This window comes from Equus quagga, chromosome 11 (assembly GCF_021613505.1).
Source record: "Equus quagga isolate Etosha38 chromosome 11, UCLA_HA_Equagga_1.0, whole genome shotgun sequence".
Taxonomy (NCBI): Eukaryota; Metazoa; Chordata; class Mammalia; order Perissodactyla; family Equidae; genus Equus; species Equus quagga.
Genome location: NC_060277.1, coordinates 57,314,550 through 57,335,369, shown reverse-complemented (window position 1 = coordinate 57,335,369; position 20,820 = coordinate 57,314,550). Strand labels below are relative to the sequence as shown.

At 49.4% G+C, this 20,820-nt stretch overlaps 2 protein-coding genes across 3 annotated transcripts in view; one reads left to right on the top strand and one right to left on the bottom strand.

Annotated features, from left to right (window-relative positions):
* Positions 1-2,065: 2,065 nt before the first annotated feature.
* Positions 2,066-13,282, bottom strand: SMCR8 (SMCR8-C9orf72 complex subunit). Its single transcript, XM_046674981.1, has 2 exons — positions 10,483-13,282; positions 2,066-4,862 (listed from the first exon to the last, which is right to left on the bottom strand). Exons 1-2 carry the CDS (start codon positions 12,840-12,842, stop codon positions 4,409-4,411), a joined length of 2,814 nt encoding a protein of 937 aa, XP_046530937.1. The 5' UTR covers positions 12,843-13,282; the 3' UTR covers positions 2,066-4,408.
* Positions 13,283-13,633: 351 nt separating this feature from the next.
* Positions 13,634-20,820, top strand: part of TOP3A (DNA topoisomerase III alpha) — a 36,337-nt gene continuing 29,150 nt past the window's right edge. The window contains exon 1 of one of the 2 annotated variants that reach the window (XR_006890536.1): positions 13,634-13,999. Coding sequence is in view for 1 of the 2 variants with exons in the window: in XM_046674979.1 (XP_046530935.1) it covers positions 13,820-13,999 (180 nt within the window). In the remaining variant the exon portion in view is untranslated. The remainder of the gene's footprint in view (positions 14,000-20,820) is intronic. The other variant, XM_046674979.1, reaches the window with a different exon arrangement.

Here is a 20,820-nt window from a genome sequence, read left to right as displayed (position 1 = left end):
CACTTCTCATACTATTTGGCATTTACTCTGGTTAAACTCTGGTGCAGCCACACTTAGGAGCTGCTGTCACACACTTGTCTGGCATACTCTTGTCCTCAGCCACCGTGATGATGACCGCAGCTCACGTGGTGGCCGGACTCACATTCACACACACAGACAGAGGAACATGCAGTAATAAAATAGCTTTCCAGAAAATAACAAATACGACTTCCTCAAGACTATGCTTTTCACTATAACCTTAAAGGCGGCATTTATCTCCACCCAACTGTGCAGCCAGCCAGCCAGTGTCAGGCAGTCAGTGGGTGAGGCACCCGGTGGTCCTGTCTGGCAGGCGTCCCTGTGGTGGTATACTCCAGCACGGCTGGGACAGCTGCTGCAGTCTCCATGGGGTGTGGGTGACACACCAGTCCCACATCTCTCCATTCAGTTTGGGAGCCATTATGCTGCCAAAACAGTCTTACATTCAGGGTTTGACTCTTCTCCAACTGAAGACAAAGGGACATCTCCAAGACCTCTTTGTAGCCTCCACTTTGGAGCTGAACAGTCATCCCAGGAAGCCGGAACCTCATAGCAGCAGCTTAATTCACTGCAAAGTGCTTGTTCCATCCCCTCGCCACTCCTGCTTCCTCCTTCCCATGGCCAAAACCCAAGCTTACCAACCAAGGCCAGATTAGGTCATGCTCAAGGGAGAAAGGGCTCAGGAGAGCTTGGTGTGCTCAGACCTCATCATCTGAGACTGGTTTTGTTTCCAGCCAGAAGTAGAAATTTGATGCTTTTTCCTTATTTCAGTCTGTTGATACGCTATCTCTTTCAAAGATTCCAGTTTTATCACTTTCCATCACACTACTGGAGAAAAGCCAGAAAGCTGGCTGGTTTGCTTGAAAGCACGAACCAAGGCACTTCCTTCTGACTGAAGAGATGGGAGGTAAAATCAGATTGCTGGTTTGGGGGATCAGTGCCTCCGAAGGTTGTCCACCTTCCAGTGGATCCCCACCAGCTAGGGAGTGTTACTACCTGTGCAAAGACGACAGGGCAGCAGCACAAGAAGCTGGCCTGCCATGCAACATGCAACAGGTCCGGGGAGGCGTGGGCGTGCGTCTGGCACTGGAAGAAGTGGTGGTCAGTGTGCGTGTGAGGTTTTCAAGACTGCGTGCACTTGGCCTCCAGAAACATGTCACTGAACTGCAGCAGCCCTCGCACTTGGGGTGGGATCTCTTGGCCTTCCTAGGATTTTGAAGTGGGATTTGTTGTTTGTTCGCGATTGAAGTCTACTCTACCTTGAATATAGTAACTGATCTGAAACGAAGTTAAAAGCTAGGGAAATTACAGGTGAGCCATCACGGCCCATCTCCACATTCTGGTGCAATGTGTATTAATTTCAGCCATTGCAGTAAATTACAGAAAAGTCACAATTTCTAAAATCAAAAGATTCCACTAAAGGAGCAAGGGCCCTAGGGAAGCTGTGAGGTGCGAGCAGCTCAGGCTGGAGTGTCCCTGGTGCCCCAAGTGCTATAAAAGGCTCCGTCTGGAAACGACTTCTCTAAATTAGAGCATCTGGAAGTCACTACTGTGTAAACGCTCGCCTGATCAGGTTTTTCTTAACCTGGACTGCTTTAAAAAGGGAGGGGCAGGTGATGGATTGGAAATAAGGGTGAAACAAACCTCAAAGTTCGGGTGCCTAGCCTTCAAAGTGATGGGACTGAAGAAGCACTAAGGGGCTCTGATGTCCTGTTTTCTGGGAAGTGTTTTTAAATGTCTTATTAACACTTAATGACCTATTACTAGAGGAAAGCCTCAAGTGAAAATTCTTGAAGAGATTACTCCTACCATGAAGATTTATAGATGCGTCTGAGTCTTCAGTGGGTTCCACTTCTCCCAAGTGGGGGGCACTGGGGAGGGGCAGCTTCATGGCCTCACCTGCCTCTGCCCAGAGGGGCTCAGTCCTAACTCCACTTGATCCCTTTGCAAAGAAACATACTTGGCATCAAGCAATCCTTTGAAAGTGCCACATTGAAGTGTTAGATTTTAACCAAAAATTTCAATCCTTGAGTTCAACCACTAGTCAGTCCATGAAGCCAGCTTTATTTCTTAACAAACAAACAACTCAAGTGAGATGCTCCCCGTTTGCTCTTTCTGTGGCTGGCCCCACAGGACAGTGCGTCCTGTTCACACCCCTCTGGTCTCTTGCCTTCGAGTCCTTGGAGGTTCCGAGCAAACACCCTCCAAAGGGGACTTCTACTTCAGCCCACAGCAGTGCGTGGCTTTTGCTTCTAGAAGGCCAAGTATGACTGACCTTCTGCCTTTAACAGTTTTCCAGTTGAGAACAGCATTAACTGTAGAGTCCACATTGGAGTGAAACACAGGAAAGAAATAGCCATGGTGGTGCCAGTGATCACTTTCCATTTTGTCATTTGGACCCCACAGACCTCTCTTCTCTTGGAGATAAATGTCACAAGGTCATGTCCCTGGAGGCCTAAATAGTCAGCAATTGGCCACCCAGTTAGAAAACCAAGCAGCATCCAGAACATGAGGGAGGGGAGGTGGTAACAGATGAGAGGAGCCCATGGAGAGAAACAGGCTTCCCATGTAGCCTTCCCCATGGGCAAACACACACTTCACATTTAAAAGCTGCCAAGACAGTCCTGGTGACTCCTCTGTGAACATATGCAATGGGCACAGGTATAAAGAAAATGGATGAGATGGAGGCAGCACCATCTGCCACAAGGAGCACAGCCTCAGAAGCAAACACACACCCTCTGACAGGAACAGGGACCCTGGGCAGAGCCAGTGGCCAGGAGCCAACAACCATATCTTGTGCAGAAGACCTGGGCAAAAAAGGGACTACTGGAGTCATGGGACACAAACCCTCCCTGGTCACCAGGGGTTTCTGCCTCCCCTCTGTGACCTCAACAGTGTGCCACAAAGCTGGAGGGTAGACCACGTCTCAACAGTAGGACCCCAGCTATAGGGAACATGGCCCCACTAGACGTATACACACATGCTCAGGAGCAACCACTTGTGGCTGGTTCAGGTCTATTTTATCACAATTTTCTGGGAACAAATTAAAAAGCAGTAATACCAAGAGTTCTCCCTAATTAGGGGAAAAAACAGCTTGAAAAGAAAAAAGGTACAAAATTTTCAAGGTTGCAAGAAACCATCTACGTACCTGTGGCATTTGTGTACAAAGCCTCAGGGAGGTCTTGGGTGAACCAGGGAGTGGCTCATTCCACAACTTGGGAGACCCACATGAGGAGAGAGTGAGCTGTGGTGATGTGTGTGTACCTGGGGGACATGCTGGGGTGGGAGTGAGCTGCCGTGAGATGTGCATACTCCGGCCTCTGGGGCCTCCCAGAGGCAAATCAACAAAGACAGCCACACAAGGAGGCTTTCTTCCTTCGTGGAGACAATCCCTGCTATGAGTTATCACCAGCTGGGCTGTCCACCCAAGACCAGCCAGCTGCACAGAACTCTGCTGTCACCTTGCCCACGAGACCCTGTGAGAGGTAGTGAAGTGGTTGCAAAGGTTTGCTATGGGTGAGAGGACTGGGGGGTGACCTCTGCCGAGTTCCAGCATATCTGCAGACCTTGCCCAAAGGAACAGTGCTCACTCACTCTGGCCAGAAAAGCTGGTGGACCGGGCCCGAGAGCCTGCTGGCTCTTCATTGCTTGCACAGTGGTGATGGCCTCATGACACCTTGGCCCTGCCTGTCTCCTGGGCTTTCCTCCTCACAACCAGGGACTAGTGACTGTTTAGTCACTTCTGCTGACCATGGGAGTGATTTCCAAGGCCCACCTACAAGCAGAAGTGAGGATGGGGCCAGGGTGTCTTGGGGTTCAAAAGGCTGTGTGTTTTCGATCACCCAGCTGGGGCCAAGCTTTCTCCCCTCCACCTCACTCATGCAGGGGCCTCCCCTGGGATGATGGGCTCTAGGAGGCCAAGTAAAAGGTCCCAGCTGGGGTCTAAACGAGGCAATGGATGGTCCACCATCCTGTTTTCCACTAAATCATTCCAGGTAATGGACTGCTTCCCTTGATTTTGCTGCTCCAGTGTTCAGCAGAACTGAATGAGGCCAGCATGCTCCTCCCATCAGGCCTCGCCTTCCTGCCCCTCATCCCACCCCTCAAACCTTTCTTCTGCCCTGGCTACCAGTCCTCAGCAGGGGCCACTCCTCACCAAGGAGCTGAGAGAGCTGTTACTGTCCTTCCAGAAGCCTTCAGAGAGAGCCAGGCTCCCTTCTCTGCCCAAGTCCAACTCACAGATTGCCTGGAGCCAAGGCTCCCACCTTGGTTTCCTTCCCACTGATTACACCAGAAGTCTCAACAGCTCAGAGGACTGCTTGGTCATGCCAATCCCTCCCCTCCCCATACCCTGAGTCACAGGTCTTGGTCACAGTGGCTGGGACTGACCTCAGATTTTGTACAAAAAGCTGGGGACATAGTCAAACCTGAGCGTGGGATGGCTGGTCCCATGAGACTCCTGCATATAGTGCAGCTTCAGCAGCTCAGCCAGGTACTGGACCACCTTGACATCTTCATTCACCAAACCCAGGTTCAACTTCAAGAAGCTTGCCTGGCGGCTGGCAACCAATTCCTCTGTCTCCTTGTCGTGGGCAGGCAGGTGCAGGTGGTGGCAGAAGGTATAGAGGAAGGCCTTGGAGCAGAGCTGGGTGAGCATGCTCTGGACATGCAGGTAGTAGGTGCTGCCCCGCTTGATCTGAGTGCGGTGGTCTGCCAGCCGGGGCACAAGGGTGCCTCTGTAGAGCGGGCAGCGCAGGGTTTTGTTGTCTAGGTCCAGGATGCTTGTGTAGCGGCTGTAGCGGCTCAGAGAGTGCAGGGTGCCAGCACTAGCAGGGGACGCCACTCTGAAACACACAGGTCAAGGTCAAGAGGAAGAGCAAGGACCAGGAAGATGGAGGCAGAATCTTGGGGGTGGGGCTTCCTGTCTCTGGGCCTGCTCCCACCTGGCCAACACTCACTGGCTCTTTCTGGAAGGATCTGATCATCACGATCTTTGAAGGCCTCCTCACTACCCTCATGACTAAGTTTAAGTGCCTTGGTGTGGCCCAAAAGGCCCTGCACAACTGCTGGCCTCGGAGGCCTCTGCTGTTACCTTCCGGATGACTGTCCCTTTCAGCCATGCCAAGCTTTTGGTGGAGCCCCAAAATCACAGGTCTATTTGTTCTGCCTGGAATAACCTTCCCTCCCTTTTGTACCTAGCTTATGCCAATTTAAACCTTATCCGGCCTTCCCTGATCCTTTCTTTTGCTTTCTTGCTATGTGACCTTGGTCAAGTCTCTTACTCTCTCTGAGCCTCATCTATAAATCAGAGATAACATTTCCTACCTCATGGGGTTGTTGCAGAGACAAATGAGTTGTGCTGAGGATAGTGCCTGGCCCTCAGTATCATCAGCCTGGTAGCGACCAGTGTGGTGACTACTGTTTGTCTTTTCATCTTGCCCACTGGACAAGAGCTTCTGCAGATCCAGGACTGTACCTGATTTGGTACTGTGCCCAGCACATCAGAGGCAGGTGGGCAGGTTTGTTCAGGAAGGGAAGGAGGTCAGAGTGGTCAGCCTGAGTAAGCAGCTCCTTAAAACCCTCCTCAGGTGCCAGTTCTCCCTGAGGAGCTGGGATTACCTGCAGTCCTGCAAATGGCTGGCTGAGCAAGACTGACTGATACACAGACTGATACAGCTCTGGAAGTTAGGGCTGTGTCAGACCAAAGGTGACACATAAAAAGGACTCACAGTCACTTGGGACCAAGGTAATCCCATAATTTTTTTTTTCCTGGGGGTTACCTTCTTGTATAGTGAACATTCATTCACTGAGCATTGACTGTATTCCAGCCAGTGACCTGGGGGCTGAGCAGGCAATGAAGACCGAGCCTGGTCTGGCTGGGAAGACGCACACACAAGTACACGAGTGAGGGGAGACATGGGCTCAGTCTCCAAACGAGAGGCCTGTGGCCAGGAAGGTCCTAGAGGAGTGGCCTTGGAGCTGGGCCATGAAAGAGAGGTGGGCTCTGGGAACTGTGGAAGGCATTCTAGAACACGGCAAGAGCAAGGTCACAGAGATGGGAAAGCAGAGAGCCACATGGGCCACTTGTTCTGAGAACCAGAAGGAGAGCAGTGGGCTGCAGCCCGCATCCCACGGGTGATGGAAACGCAGCCTGCAGGTGTCACACTGGCTTCTCAGGGAGGCAGGCCTTTTCCTGCATGCCCCCAGGGTGCTCAGTCTGCTCCTGAGGCACCTTTACCTCCCCTAAGGGGGCCAGGCCATGAGCCAAACACCACCTCGAGCTTGGCATGTCCAGCCCACCGAGGCTCTGCGGCAGCAGCATAAGCAGGCCTCACCTCAACTTCCTGCCCCTCCATTTCAGCCACTCATCCCCCTGGCCTCAGGCCCAGCTTCTCCCAAGGCAGCTCTGAGGCCCCCAGCCACACACACACTCCTTTTAGAAGATGCTGCTCCTTCTAACTCTCACTCCATTTCTGTTTCCCTCAAAGTTCCTCATCAGGATGCCAGATTACATGGGAAGAGGTAAGCCCCAGGCCTCTGTCCCTTGGCTGCTTTGCATGGGCGCCTGGGAGCCTGAGACTTCACCTCCCACACCTGTCTAGATTCATGAGGGCTCATCCCAAAGCCAGGGAGGCAACCTCTGTAGAGATGCGGACACTGAGGCCTAGAGAGGAGCTGTGCCTTGTCCAGGATCACCCAGCTAGAAAGTGGCTGAGCCAGGACTCAACTCACGGCCTCCGACCCACACTAGCACTGTTTTCCACCAGAACTGAGCTGTTTTTCAAACAGTCCAGGGCTTGTTACTGCTGTTTAATAGGCAATACAATTATCTCTGGTTTTGATTTAAAACAACAGAAGACCAAGTTGATTTCAATACCCACAAATGGCTGATTTGATTGAGAAGCATTTCTAGGCAGAGGGCCTACTTTAGTAGGGGGAAAAAAAATCCAGGACCAATGACACTGGCTGTTCTGGGGTGAGAGTCCTTAAAAATAGTTCATGATCTGAACTGGTTTTAGCTGAAGTCAAAGCACCCAAGGGGGAAGAGACACTCGTGGGTCAGCTCTGATTCCAGAGTAGCCCAGCACAGGGGACCAAGCCCCTCTACAGCTGAGCACCCCCATGGACGGGAAGTTCATGACCACAGAAAGGCACCCCTTCTACTCGTACTGTTCAATGCTGATCCTCAGATGGGCCTATCTGCCTCCCCATCTATCCACAACTCTGAGCACTTCTAAGGGCCAGGCTCTGCACTAGGGCTTTACATACATCCTAGGGTCAACCCTTCCTACAGCTCTGCATGGTGGGTACTGTAAGTCCCATCCACAGACATGTTCAACAGGCTTTGTTGAATGAATGAATGAATGACAGGAGATGACTGGTCCAAATCCACACAGCTAGTAATGGCAGCACCAGGACCTGAACTCAGAACACCTACTGCCTCCCTCTCTAACAGCCACGGACCACAACTCCACGGATTTTCATCTTATACTGCTCACCTCCCAGGACTTCTTTGGGTGAGATGTGGCAAATCCAGTCCCCACTGCATTTCTGGCCCCTCAGCTGACCCTCCAAAGACACATCCCCTAGGGAACAAGGCCTCCAACCCCTGCCTCCCACACCTCATGCCTGAGCAGGACCTTCTGGAGGCAGATGCTCCCAATTCCCAACATTTGTGCATGCTCAGGAGGTTTGAGAAGGAAAGCTTAACGGGAGAGTTAATCACTCCCATTTGGGAGTCTTTGGAAAGATCTCAGCTGTCACTTCCGATGGGCCTCTTGATTTTATGGAGGGATGCTTCAAGGTTCTGAAGTCTGGCCGTGAGGGCCACACTCAGCTCCTGCTGCCCCACCTTCCCTGCAGTCTGTCTGTGCCCCTGCTAGGCTATCAGAAGAGCGCTCACACTGACCAGGCACAGATACGATGCAATGTGCCCTTGGACATCTGCTGTCACGAGGTGGGTCTTGCCAGCTCCATCTGCAGATAGAAGCAGCCTCAGAGAGGTCAAGCTGACAAAATGGTGACAGAGCTGGATCTGGAGTGAGGGCTGCCCATGAAGGTCACGCTCACCTTGCCATGGGATGCACCACGGCTGATTCACCTTATAATTCTGGCACTAGGTACAGCAGCTGGCACTTAACAGCCCTCCATAAATACTTGGCAAATGATCTTTCAGTGACCCAACCCTCTTATTTTCTCAGGAGGCAACAAAGCCTCAAGTGGAGGAGTGACTTGCCCACTACGGATGAACAGTGGTAGGGCCGGCCCTGGACTCAGACCACCTCCTATTCTACTCTAGGGTGCCAAATACACCGCCCACCTGCCAGCTACCCTCTCCTGTACCCACAGAGACATCGTTAATTGATGACAGGAGGCTTTCCAGTGCAGCGCAACCTAGGCCTCAGAATCCTCCTCAACATAGCACTCCAGTCAGGTACCCAGTAGAGTCAAGCTAGCATAAGAGATGAATCTCTTTTGCCATTCTGGCACATTCTAAGGAGGAAAGTTCAGGGAAGGCCTCTGGAAAGGGCAAGGCTGTCCAGAGCTTGGTCCTGGATAAGCCAGCTGATGTCAGTAGACTGATGTGTGTTTTAGATTCTCCACTTTGAGGTAAAAAAAAGTCAAAGACTAGCATTGGGGTGAAAGGACTGAGTTGGACACAGAAGATATGTTTGTAAGGCATACCAACCCATCATTCCACCACAATAGCAAATCCCAGTCCCTGAAAAGCCCTCCCCTTCCTAGGACAGACTGGTTAAACCAGAGAGCACAGAGATGGCACCAGCAGAGGGAGAGGATCTTGGGAGAAGGACGGAGCCTGCAAAGGTCCTTGGGGCAGTCACCTAACCCACTGAGCCTCAGACCCTGCATCTGTAAGCAAGGACTGATGGCTTCCTATGATGCCCAAGGAATGGGCTTGTCCAGCTGTCTCAGGCACATCGCACCAAGTCCCCATGTCATCACTCTTCCACTACACTGGCAACCCACTCTCCCGGTCACTCAAGCCAAAGACTCCAGACCTTCTCCAGGTACCTTCTCCCTCACTTCCTGAAGGTCACTAAATTGCTCCCTTTGTTTTCTTAGAACACAAGCAGCACCCACTGTTATGGCAAGGCTCTGGTCACTTGTCTGTCCCCTCTCCTGGACTAGGAATTCTTCCACAGCAGTGGACTTGCTCAGGTACCTCCAACTGGTACCCCAGCACCTGCCGGTGTGGCCTGGATTAGATTCTCAACAAGCGAGACTGGGGATGGGGGCCTCGTTGATATCAGTGACCCAGTAAACGGAAAGCTGGAAAATTAGAACAAATGGTGGCTGACTACAGTGTGGAAGAAATTCTTTTTGCCTTTCTTTTGTGGCGTGGGAAGCAGACTGTCACCAGGGACTCCGGTGATGACCTAGCTCAGCACCTGTGATTCAGAGAGGAGCGAAGTGGGGTTCAGAGAATGAGGAAGCAGAACACAGTGCATATGCTGAGGGAGAGTCCTTTGCGCCACACAACTTCTCAAGGAGTATTTGGAAAAACAGAAAGAATCTCCTAAAGCTTAAGTTGGGTCACATGAGGAAATGAAATAGAAAGCATTTAAAGAGAGGGAGAAGGAACTGGCTCTTGCATTTCCTTATTAGGACAGCCTTCTAGGGCAACCAGGACAGTGGAGTGAAAGCCACGGGAGCCCTCTGATGTCCCTCTCACCAGTGATGGCTGCCTGCTCCTATTACTACCACAGCCCTTTCTTAGAAGCAGCTCTCTCCTTAGTTACACCATCGTGTGTTCTGGGAATCAGCAAGGACCTGAGATCAGTCCTTCTCAAACCTTGCTATACACCAGATAAATTCCATGTCTTACCCCACACCAACTGAATCAGAATTTCTGGGGGTGGGGCCCAGGAACCCATGATTTAAAATATCCTCCCAGGGCCGGCCCCATGGCCAAGTGGTTAAGTTCACGCGCTCTGCTGTGGCGGCCCAGGGTTTTGCCAGTTCGGATTCTGGGTGTGGACCTGGCACCGCTCGTCAGGCCACGTTGAGGCGGCGTCCCACCTGCCACAACTAGAAGGATCTGCAACTAGGATATGCAACAAGGTACCAGGGGAATTTGGGGAGATAAAGCAGAAGAAAAAAAAATTGGCAACAGTTGTTAGCTCAGGTGCCAATCTATAGGGAAAAATAATAATAATAAAAAATTCTCCCCAATAATTCTGAGCCAGCAGGGTGCAGACCAAGTTTGGCAACTACTTAAGAACTGCGGTCCCCTCATGTGACGGGCAGGGGGACAGGAGGCCAGGCAAGGGGAATGATTTGCCAAAAGAAACATAGTGAATCGCTGCTGGGCTCAGCCTGGTGGCCAGGCCTCCTGATTTGGGGTCCGCCACACCCATTTCTTAACCTCACCGAGAGGGATGGACATCTGAAGCCTCATCTCTAATTGGACAGGGCCCTTCCCCACCACCTGTAACCAATTACCTCTGCAGACCAATAAGCTTCCACTTCTGAAAATCCATAATGTGCAAAGGGGAGGAGACCCAATGCTTCACAGGTTTGACAGAGCGGCTGTAGTTGGGGACAAAGATGGACAATGCTGTCACAAGCTTCCTGACTATGGCCTCGTCCTCCCCCAGGACCACGAGCGTCCTCCCGCTGAGCAGGGAGTAGATGGCTGGGTGGGCAAAGGGGTACTGGCGGATGAATTTTAAGGCGTTCTGGCCAGCCCTCTTTTGATGCCTCTCTGAAGAGGGGCCAGCAGGATGAGCAGAGGAGGGAGTCCTGTCCGAGCTGGTGGAGGCTACACTGCTCACATAGCTGGTGGTGTCTGAGTAGTTGTCCAGGCTGCTCTTACTAACATCCCGGCTAGCCAGCAGGCGGCTTGGGTCAAGTTCATAAGCAGGGAAGCCTTCAGAAGTGTTGTCTTGGGAAGGGTGGGCGTTTTCCACTGCCAAGTCCACAGGGAACCCCTGGTCCTTCTGCCTGTAGTGCTGTGGGGGGCTGCTAACTACTCCATCCTCGTCAGAGAGTGTGTGGACTGGAGTGGAGGGTGGCACTCCCAGACTGTCACTCTCCTTCCCAATGCAGCAGGAGGAGTCTGTTTGTGACGGAGTGTTTTCCAAGCTGCCCTCCTCTGCCTCATCCAGCACTGGCGGGCTGATGCTTGCCTGGAAGTGGATGGCTCCCTCACTGTCACCTGCGTATGATTCTTCTTCATTAATGGCACTTGGGTAGCTGGCCTTAAAGTCGTCAGGGATGAGGGCCTCAGAAGGGCAGGTGCTGAGGACTTCAATACTGTCCTCACTGATGGTCCTGTAGCTGACAGCTTTGCTCCGGACCACTTGTGGGCTTAATGGCACCGTGAGGCTGGCCTGGCTGTCAGACTTAGACAGCACAGAGGTGGACTTCTCCGTGCCTAAAACCTCAATGCTTTCACCACTGCTGATACTCCCTTTCATATCCAAATCCAGATAGTCCAAGTTTTCCTGGGCATCAAAACTGCTCAATTCCGTCACTTCCACTTCCTTGTACTCCTGATCTCCCGGTTCCTGCTCCATCTTGATCAGCACAGACTCCACGCTAGACTTGTAAGAGCCAATGCTAATTAACACTTGAGGGATCGGACATTCTTCTAGAGACCTGGAAAGTGGCCTGTCTTGACAGGGCTGAGGGAGTGAACTCTTTTGTGTCTCTACCACCCTGTCACTGACCTCCACCAAGTCTTCAAAAAGGAAGTTTGTTACGTGCTGTTGCTTTAGTAGTGCTCTGTCAATCTGGCTGGTCAGGAGGTAGCACAGGTCTCCTCTGAACATGTGCTCAATGTGCCTGAGCTGAGCCAGGGTCTGAGTGAAATACTCAGTGTCACAGAGCTCTTCCAAGGTCTTCAACTTCTTGTCAAAACACTTGGTGGACTTTGCTTTGATGAGTTTGGGGGTGTAGCTGGGCCTGCAGGTAAAAAGGTCTGTGTCAACAGACTCATCAGGGTTAGAGGTAGTGGCTGCCTGGTCCGGCTGATCCTGGATGCGTTCCATCTCCCCAGAACACAGATCGGACCCCTTCAACTTCCGATGAGGGTATGAGCGGATCTGCTTCAGCAGGTCTTGATGTTCAATGATGGACTTCTCTACGCTGGCCAGTTCATTGGCTTTCTCAATTGCCTGAGATGAGTAAAAGCCTTTGTCATTAGCTTTCTTCTGGATCTCTGTTTCGGTGTGCAGCACTGTCCTGGTGTAATCCAAGTCTTTCAGTTTTTTTTCAAGTTCCCCAGCAAATGCCTTCCTGTTGCCTGTCTTCAAGCACTCAGAAGCTTTAGAAAATTCAGTTGAAAGCTCCTGGAACTGCTGCATGATTTTGTGCTGATCTGCTGAGATATAAGCCATGCAAAAGGGCCTCACGAAGCCACGGGCCTCCAGGTCATACAGGGTAAGGTGGTGCACATATGCAAAGGCTCCTTCCTTGGAGTCTCCCAGCACCACCTTGGAGTCCTCCACGAAGTTCAGTTTGGGGTAAGCAGAACCAGGGGGATGGCCCACGAAAGAGGCCTGGTAATCCACAGACATGATCCGCAAAGAGAAGTAATTGAGATCAAAAGTACCAAAAACTTTGGTGTCATTGGGGATGGTCAGCAAGGGTTGGGGTCCCACCTGCTCAGAGAACTCAGAAATAAGGATGAAGTCTCGAGAGAACTTGGCCCCGGACAGTTTGGACCATGGGTTAGTTCCCTGGCTGGCGAAGGGAAAAAGAGGCACCGAGTACTCCTCGGGTAGAGCCGGCTCATTGTAAGGTTCCTCCTCGTACTCGTCTTCTTTAGTGAAGGCCACCACGTCAGGGGCGCTGATCATATTTCCAGATATATGGAGAGCACATTGAGAGGAAGTGGGAGAGGATGCGGGGGTAATCAACGCGGGGAAGCCAGGCCTGTGGAGGAGGAAGCAAAGTCGCTGCGGTCTTCGTCTACCCTCAGGGGTACTAGGCAGCCCCCTCAGAAGTGTAGCTCCTCCAGTGCCCTCGGAGGCCTCATGAACTCCGCAGGTCCAGAAGACCGGGGAAGCCAGTTGACTTCCTCCTCCTCCGGGTATCGCGGCCGGCGCAGGGCACCTGCAGCGAGGTCACCAGCACTTCCCCGAACCCACCGCGACAGAAAAAGCCCCAGCACTGAACGAACGCCTAAGGAAGGGCTACGGGCCGCCGCAGGGACCAGCCAAGCGTTGCGGTCCCCACGGCCCGAGCGCAGAAACCGTCGCAACTCCTTGGTCGCCACAACCCGAAGCCAGCTACCGCGGCGACGCCATCTTGGTATCACATGACTCTCAGTGTCCACGTCGCGTGACCCGGAAGCGTCCGCGCAGAGTTCCCGGCAGGAGAGAAAAACATCGTGAGCAAGAGAAGCTTGGGCGGGACTATCGAGAGGCCTCTCCCAAGGACGAATCGACTAGCCAACCACTGACCAGAAGGAAAGGAAGTGAGGCGGAGAATCGGAAACGTGCTGGGACGAGTGGCCCCGTAACGCGGGGCAGTCTGGGAGTTGTAGTTCGCGGTCCTGTGGGACTCGCGCCGGGCGGAAGTGGCCCGAGAAGGCGGGCGGAAGCGGCTGCCGAGGTACAGGATTCGGCGCGAGGCGGTAGTGGTGAGGAGAAGGCGTGGTCGCCGCTGCTCTGAAGCCCGGTGGGCTCGTGGGAGGTGCCCGGGCCGCGGGCGGCGGCGGTGGCGGCTCCCTGACGCTCTAGTTCCCTTAGGGTGGGCACCGGGCGGACCTCACCTCCGGCTCCCCCAGCATGCGCGGGCGCCCGGGGAGCGGCCGTGGCCGCGGGACCTAGGGATGCTCTTCCCGGCTGGCCGCTGCGCGCTCCGGTGGCTGCGGCGGCCCCGAGTCCGGCCCTTGTCCCGCGCCGCCATGGAGGTGGCGTTCCGAGGCGTGCGGAAGATCCTCTGTGTGGCCGAGAAGAACGACGCGGCCAAGGGGATCGCCGACCTGCTGTCCGACGGCCGCGCGAGGCGGGTAAGCAGGCGCGTTGCCACCCGGCCGTGTGCGGGGGGGGGCCCGCGCCTGGGTGTCGGCGCGCCCGGCCGGGCGGGGACGCGGCGGCGTGTGCGCAGGTGCGGTTCCGCGGCCGCCGTCCGACGCCCGCCGCGGGCTCCGGGCTCGGGGGCTGCCGGTTGCTCCCCTGGCCGCGGCCCTCCTAGTGCCTGGCGCGGGGCGGGGACCGCGGGACGCGCTCGCACGTGTTTGTTGCGTGAATGTTGGCGCTGAGGCGGGGCCGCTTTGCCCGCTGGCGGAAGCAGCCCGTGCGAAGAACGGCCCGACGGCGGGAAACGGCAGCCGGTTCGCGTGAGCAGCTGGGAGGTGGCCCGGAGGGGAGGCCGCTGGAGGCGCATCACGAGGGTCCCGAGCACCCTGTGCTTTATGTGCAAGTGTCAAAGTGCACGTCCACTTAGCATGTTAGTCGTTTTGAGGTGCACAATTCAGTACGTTCAGTACGTTCGCAGTGCTGTGTAACCGTCACGTCTGCCTAGTGTCAGGTTTTTATTACACCAGCAGGAAACCCCGTAGCCTTCAAGCAGTCAGTCCTCGTTCCCCGCTCCTCCCGGCCCCTGGCAACCCTAGTCTGCTTTCTGTCCCCAAGGATCTGCCTGTTCTGGACAGTTCATATAAGAAGAACCAAGTAGGGTCTGGCCCGTGGCGCAGCGGGTACCTTTGACCGCTCACTTCGGCGGCCTGGGTTCGCAGGTTCGGATCCCAGGCGCGGACCGACATCGCTCGTCAGCCACGCTGTGGGGCGTCTGGCGTACAAAATAGAGGGAGACTGGCACAGACGCTAGCTCAGGGCCAATCTTCCTCAGCAAAAAAAGCCCAAAACAATCATATAACATGTGGCCTTTTGTCAGGTTTCCTTCACTTAGCATGATATATTTGAAATCCATCCATGTTGTAGCTATTAGTATTTTCTTCCTGTTTGTGGCTGAATAATATTCCATTCCAGATCCCATTTTGTTTATCCGTTCGTCAGTTGGTGGACATTTGGGTTGGTTGCACCTTTTGGCTATTGTGAATAGAGCTGCTATTAACATTCATGAACAAGTTTTTTGTTTGAATATCTGTTTTCAGTTCTTTGGGGTAAATTCCTAGGAGTAGAATTGCTGGGTCGTAAGTTAACTCTGTGTTTAGCTTTGTGAGGAACTGCCAAACTGTTTTCCATAGTGGCTGAAATAGTTTACGTTCTCACCAGCCATGTTCCAGTTTCTCCCCAACACTTGTTATTTTTCACTGTTTTGATTATCACCATTCTAGTGGGTGTGAAATATCTCACTCTAGGTTTGATTTGCATTTTCCTGAATGACCAGTGACACTGAGTATCTTCATGTGCTGGTTGGCCGTTGTGTATCTTCTTTGGAGAGATGTCTCTTCATGTCTTTTGCCCATTTTTGAATTGGGTTGTTTGTCTTTTTTGTTGTTGAGTTGTAAGAGTTCTTTATATATTCATGATACTACATCCTTGTTAGATACATGATTTGCAGATATTTTCTCCCATACTATCAGTTGTGTTTTCACTTTCTTGATAGTGACCTTTGATGCACAAAAGTTTTTAATATTGATGGAGGCTCATTTATCTATTTTTTTCTTTTTTTGTTGATTATGCTTTTAGTATTAAATCTAAGAAACCATTGCCAAATCCAAGGTCATGAAGATTTGCCCCAAGTTGTCTTCGAGTGTTAGCTCTTATATTTAGGTCATCGATCCATTGTGAGTTGCTTTTTCTATGTGGTGTAAAGTAAGAATCTAGCTTTATTCTCTTGCATGTGAATTTCCAGTTTTTCTTAGCACCATTTGATGGTCTTTGCACCCTTGTCAAAAATCAATTGACTGTAGATGTTTGGGTTTATTTCGGGACTCTCAGTTCTATTCCATTGTTCTGTCCTTTTGCTAGTACGACATTGTTTTCATTTACTGTAGCTTGGTAGTAAGTGTTGAAATTGGGCTGTGTGAGTCCTCCAACTTTGGTCTTCTCTTTCAAGATTGTTTTGGTAGGGCCAGCCCCGTGGCGCAGTGGTTAAGTTCGCACATTCTGCTTCAGCAGCCTGGGGTTCGCTGGTTGGGATCCTGGGTATGGACAAGGCATCGCTTGGCAAGCCATGCTGTGGTAGCCGTCCCACATATAACGTAGAGGAAGATGGGCATGGATGTTAGCTCAGGGCCAGTCTTCCTCAGGAAAAAGAGGAGGATTGGCAGCCGATGTTAGCTCAGGGCTAATCTTCCTCAAAAAAAAAAGAAAGAAAAGATTGTTTTGGCTATTTGGGGCCCTTTGCAATTCCATGTGAATTTTAGGATCGCCTTTTCCATTTCTTCAAGAAAGACTATTAGAATTTTAATAAGGATTGCATTGAATCTGTAGATCACTTTGGGGAGAATTGCTGTTTTTTATTTTCTTCTTCTCCCCAAAGACCCCCAGTACATAGTTGTATGTTCTAGCTGTGAGTCCTTCTGGGTCTGCTATGTGGGATGCTGCCTCAACATGGCTTGATGAGCGGTGCCATGTCCACACGCAGGATCCAAACCAGCGAAACCCTGGGACGCTGAAGTAGAGAGCGCAAACTTAACCACTCAGCCAGAGGGATGGCCCCAGTATCGCCTTCTTAATAGTAAGTCTCCCAGTCTATGCACACGGATTGTCTTCCCATTTATTTAGGTGTTTAATTTCTTTCAGCAGTATGTTGTCGTTTTATTCATGCTTTTGGATGCTATGGTAAGTAGAACTGTTTTTTTAACTTCCTTTTCAGATTGTTCATTGCTACTGGTTTTTGTGTGTAGATCTTGTACCGTGCAACTTTGCTGGATTTATTAGCACTAATAGGTTTGTGTGTGTGTATGGCTTCTTTAGGATTTTTGTCTTTAAGATCATGTTGTCTGTGAATAGAGATAATTCTGCTTCTTCCTTTCCAATTTGGATGTTTTTTATTTGTTCTTCTTGCCTAATAGCTCTGGTTAGAACTTCTAGTAATCTTGTATAGCAGTGGCAAAAGTGAACATCCTTCTCTTGTTCCTGATGTTAGGAAAAAACTTTCAATCTTTCACCATTGAGTGTGATGTTGGTCATGGGTTTTTTGTAAATGCCTTTTGTCGTGAAGGGTGTTGAATTTTTTTTTTTTTTTTGTATTGAGTTCATATAGTTTATATCATTGTGAGATTTCAGTTGTACGTTGTTTCTTGTCTGTTACCACGTAAGTGCTCCCCTTCACCCCCTGTGCCCACCACCCACTCCCTTCCCCTGGTAACCACTGAACTGTTTTCTTCATCCATTAGTGTATTCATATTCCACATATGAGTGAAATCCTATGGTGTTTGTCTTTCTCAGTCTGGCTTTTTTCACTTAGCATAATTCCCTCCAGGTCCATCCATGTCGTTGCAAATAGGATAATTTTATCTTTTTTATGGCTGAGTAGTATTCCATTGTGTGTGTGTGTGTGTGTGTGTGTGTGTGTGTGTGTGTATATATATATATATATATATATATGACTTTTTCTTTATCCAGTCATCAGTTGATGGGCGCTTGGATTGTTTCCATATCTTGGCTATTGTGAATAGTGCTGCAGTGAACATAGGGGTGCATATGCTACTTTGGATTGTTAATTTCAAGTTGTCTGGGTAGATACCCAGTAGTGGGGTGGCTGGGTTGTATGGTAGTTCTATTTTTAGTTTTTTGAGGAATCTCCATACTGTTTTCCATAGTGACTGCGCCAGTTTGCATTCCCACCAGCAGTGTATATGGGTTCCCTTTTCTCCACACCCTCTCCAACATTTGTTATTTTTAGTCTTAGTGATTATAGCAATTTTAACAGGCATAAGGTGGTGTCTTACTGTAGTTTTGATTTGCGTTTCCCTGATGATTAGTGATGTTGAACATTTTTTCATGTGCCTATTGGCCGTCTGTCTATCTTCTTTGGAAAAATGTTCATATCCTCTGCCCATTTTTTGATTGGGCTGTTTGTTTTTTTGTGGTTCACTTGTGTGAGTTCCTTATATTTTATGTAGATTAAGCCCTTGTCAGATATATGATTTGCAAATATTTTCTCCCAGTTGGTGGGTTGTTCTTTGTTTTGATCCTCGTTTCTTTTGCCTTACCGAAGCTCTTTAGTCTGATGAAGTCCCACTTGTTTATTTTTTCTTTTGTTTCTCTTGTCTGAGAAGACATGGTATTCAAAAAGATCCTTTTAAAATCATCAGAGTGTACTACCTGTATTGTCTTCCAGGAGTTTTATGGTTTCAGGACTTACCTTCAAGTCTTTGATCCATTTTGAGTTTATTTTTGTGTATGGCGTGAGATAATGGTCTACTTTCGTTCTTTTGCACGTAGCTGTCTAGTTTTCCCAGCACCATTTATTGAAGAGACTGTCTTTTCTCCATTGTAGATGCTTAGCACCTTTGTTGAAGATTAGCTGTCTGTAGATGTGTGGTTTTATTTCTGGGCTTTTTAAAATTTCTGTTCCATTGATCTGTGTGCCTGTTTTTGTGCCAGTACCATGCCGTTTTGATAACTGCAGCTTTGTAGTACATTTTGAAGGCAGGGATTATGATGCCTCCAGCTTTGTTCTTTTTTCCCGGTGGTGCTGTAGCAGTTCGGGGTCTTTGGTTGCCCCATATGAATTTTAGGATTCCTTGTTCTGTAACCGTGAAGAATGTCATTGGGATTCTGATTGGGATTGCATTGGATCTGTAGATTGCTTTGGGTAGTATGAACATTTTAACTATGTTTATTCTTCCAATACATGTCCGTGGAATCTCTTCCCATCTCTTTATGTCATCATCTATTTCTTTCAATAACGTCTTGTAGTTTTCATTGTATAAGTCCTTCACCTCCTTGGTTAAATTTATTCCTAGATACTTCATTCTTCTTATTGCGATGGTAAATGGAATTCTGTTCGTGAGTTCTCTTTCTGTAAGTTTGTTAGTAGAGAAATGCAACTGATTTTTGTAAGTTGATTTTGTACCCTGCAACTTTACTGTAGTTGTTAATTATTTCTAATAGTTTTCCAATGGATTCTTTAGGGTTTTCTATATATACGATCATGTTGTCTGCAAACAGTGAGAGTTTCACTTCTTCTCTCCCTATTTGGATTCCTTTTTTTTTTTTTTTTTAAAGATTTTATTTTTTTCCCTTTTTCTCCCCAAAGCCCCCCAGTACATAGTTGTATATTCTTCGTTGTGGGTCCTTCTAGTTGTGGCATGTGGGATGCCACCTCAGCATGGTTTGATGAGCAGTGCCATGTCCGCACCCAGGATTCGAACCAACAAAACACTGGGCCGCCTGCAGCGGAGCACGCAAACTTAACCACTTGGCCACGGGGCCAGCCCCTGGATTCCATTTATTCCTTTCTCTTGCCTAATTGCTCTGGCCAAAACCTCCAGTACGTTAAATAAGAGTGGTGATAGTGGGCATCCTTGTCTTGTTCTTGTTCTTAGAGGGATGGTGCTCAGTTTTTGCCCACTGAGTATGATATTGGCTGTGGGTTTGTCATATATGGCCTTTATTATATTGAGGTAATTGCCTTCTATCCCCATTTTGTTAAGAGTTTTTATCATAAACTGCTGTTGGGTCTTGTCAAATGCTTTCTCTGCATCTATTGAGATGATCGTGTGGTTTTTATTCCACAATTTGTTGATGTGGTGTATCATATTGATTTGCGGATGTTGAACCATCCCTGTGTCCCTGGTATAAATCCCACTTGATCATGGTGTATGATCTTTTTGATGTATTGCCGTATTCAGGTTGCCAATATTTTGTTGAGGATTTTGGCATCTATGTTCATCAGCAGTATTGGTTTGTAGTTTTCCTTTTTTGTGTTGTCCTTGTCAGACTTTGGTATCAGAGTGATGTTGGCCTCATAGAATGTGTCTTCCCTAATTTTTTGGAATAGCTTGGGAAGGATAGATAGTAAATCCTCTCTGAAAGTTTGATAGAATTCCCCAGGGGAGCTGTCTGGTCCTGGGCTTTTATTCTTTGGAATGCTTTTGATTACTGTTTCAATCTCTTCACTTGTGATTGGTCTGTTCAGATTATCTATTTCTTCTTGATTGAGCTTTGTGAGATTGTAAGAGTCTAAGAATTCATCCATTTCCTCTAGATTGCCCATTTTTGTTGGCATATAGCTTTTCGTGGTATTCTCTTATAATCCGTTGTATTTCTGTGGTATCCATTGTTATTTGTCCTTTTTCATTTCTAAGTTTATTTATCTGAGCTTTCTCTCTTTTTTTCTTTGTAAGACTGGCTAGGGGTTTGTCAATTTTGTTTATCTTCTCAAAGAACCAGCTCTTTGTTTCATTGATCCTTTCTACTGCCTTTTTTGTTTCAATAGCATTTATTTCTGGTCTGATTTTTATTATTTCCCTCCTGCTGACTTTGGGCTTTGTTCTTCTTTTTCTAATTCAGTTAGGTGTAGTTTGAGATTGCTTATTTGGGATTTTTCTTGTCTGGTAAGGTGTGCCTGTATTGCAATGAATTTCCTTCTTAGGACTGCTTCTGCTGCGTCTCACGTGAGTTGGTATGGGACGTTTTAATTTTCGTTTGTCTCCAGATATTTTTTGATTCCTCCTTTAATTTCTTCAATGATCCATTGCTTGTTCAATAGCCTGTTGTTTAGTCTCCACATCTTTGTCTCTTTCTCAGCTTTTTTCTTCTAATTAATGTCCAGCTTCATACATTGTGATTGGAAAAGATGCTTGTTATTAGTTCAATCTTCTTAAATTTATTGAGGCTTGTCTTGTTTCCCAACATATGGTCTATCCTTGAGAATGTCCCATGCATGCTCGAGAAGAATGTCTCTTCT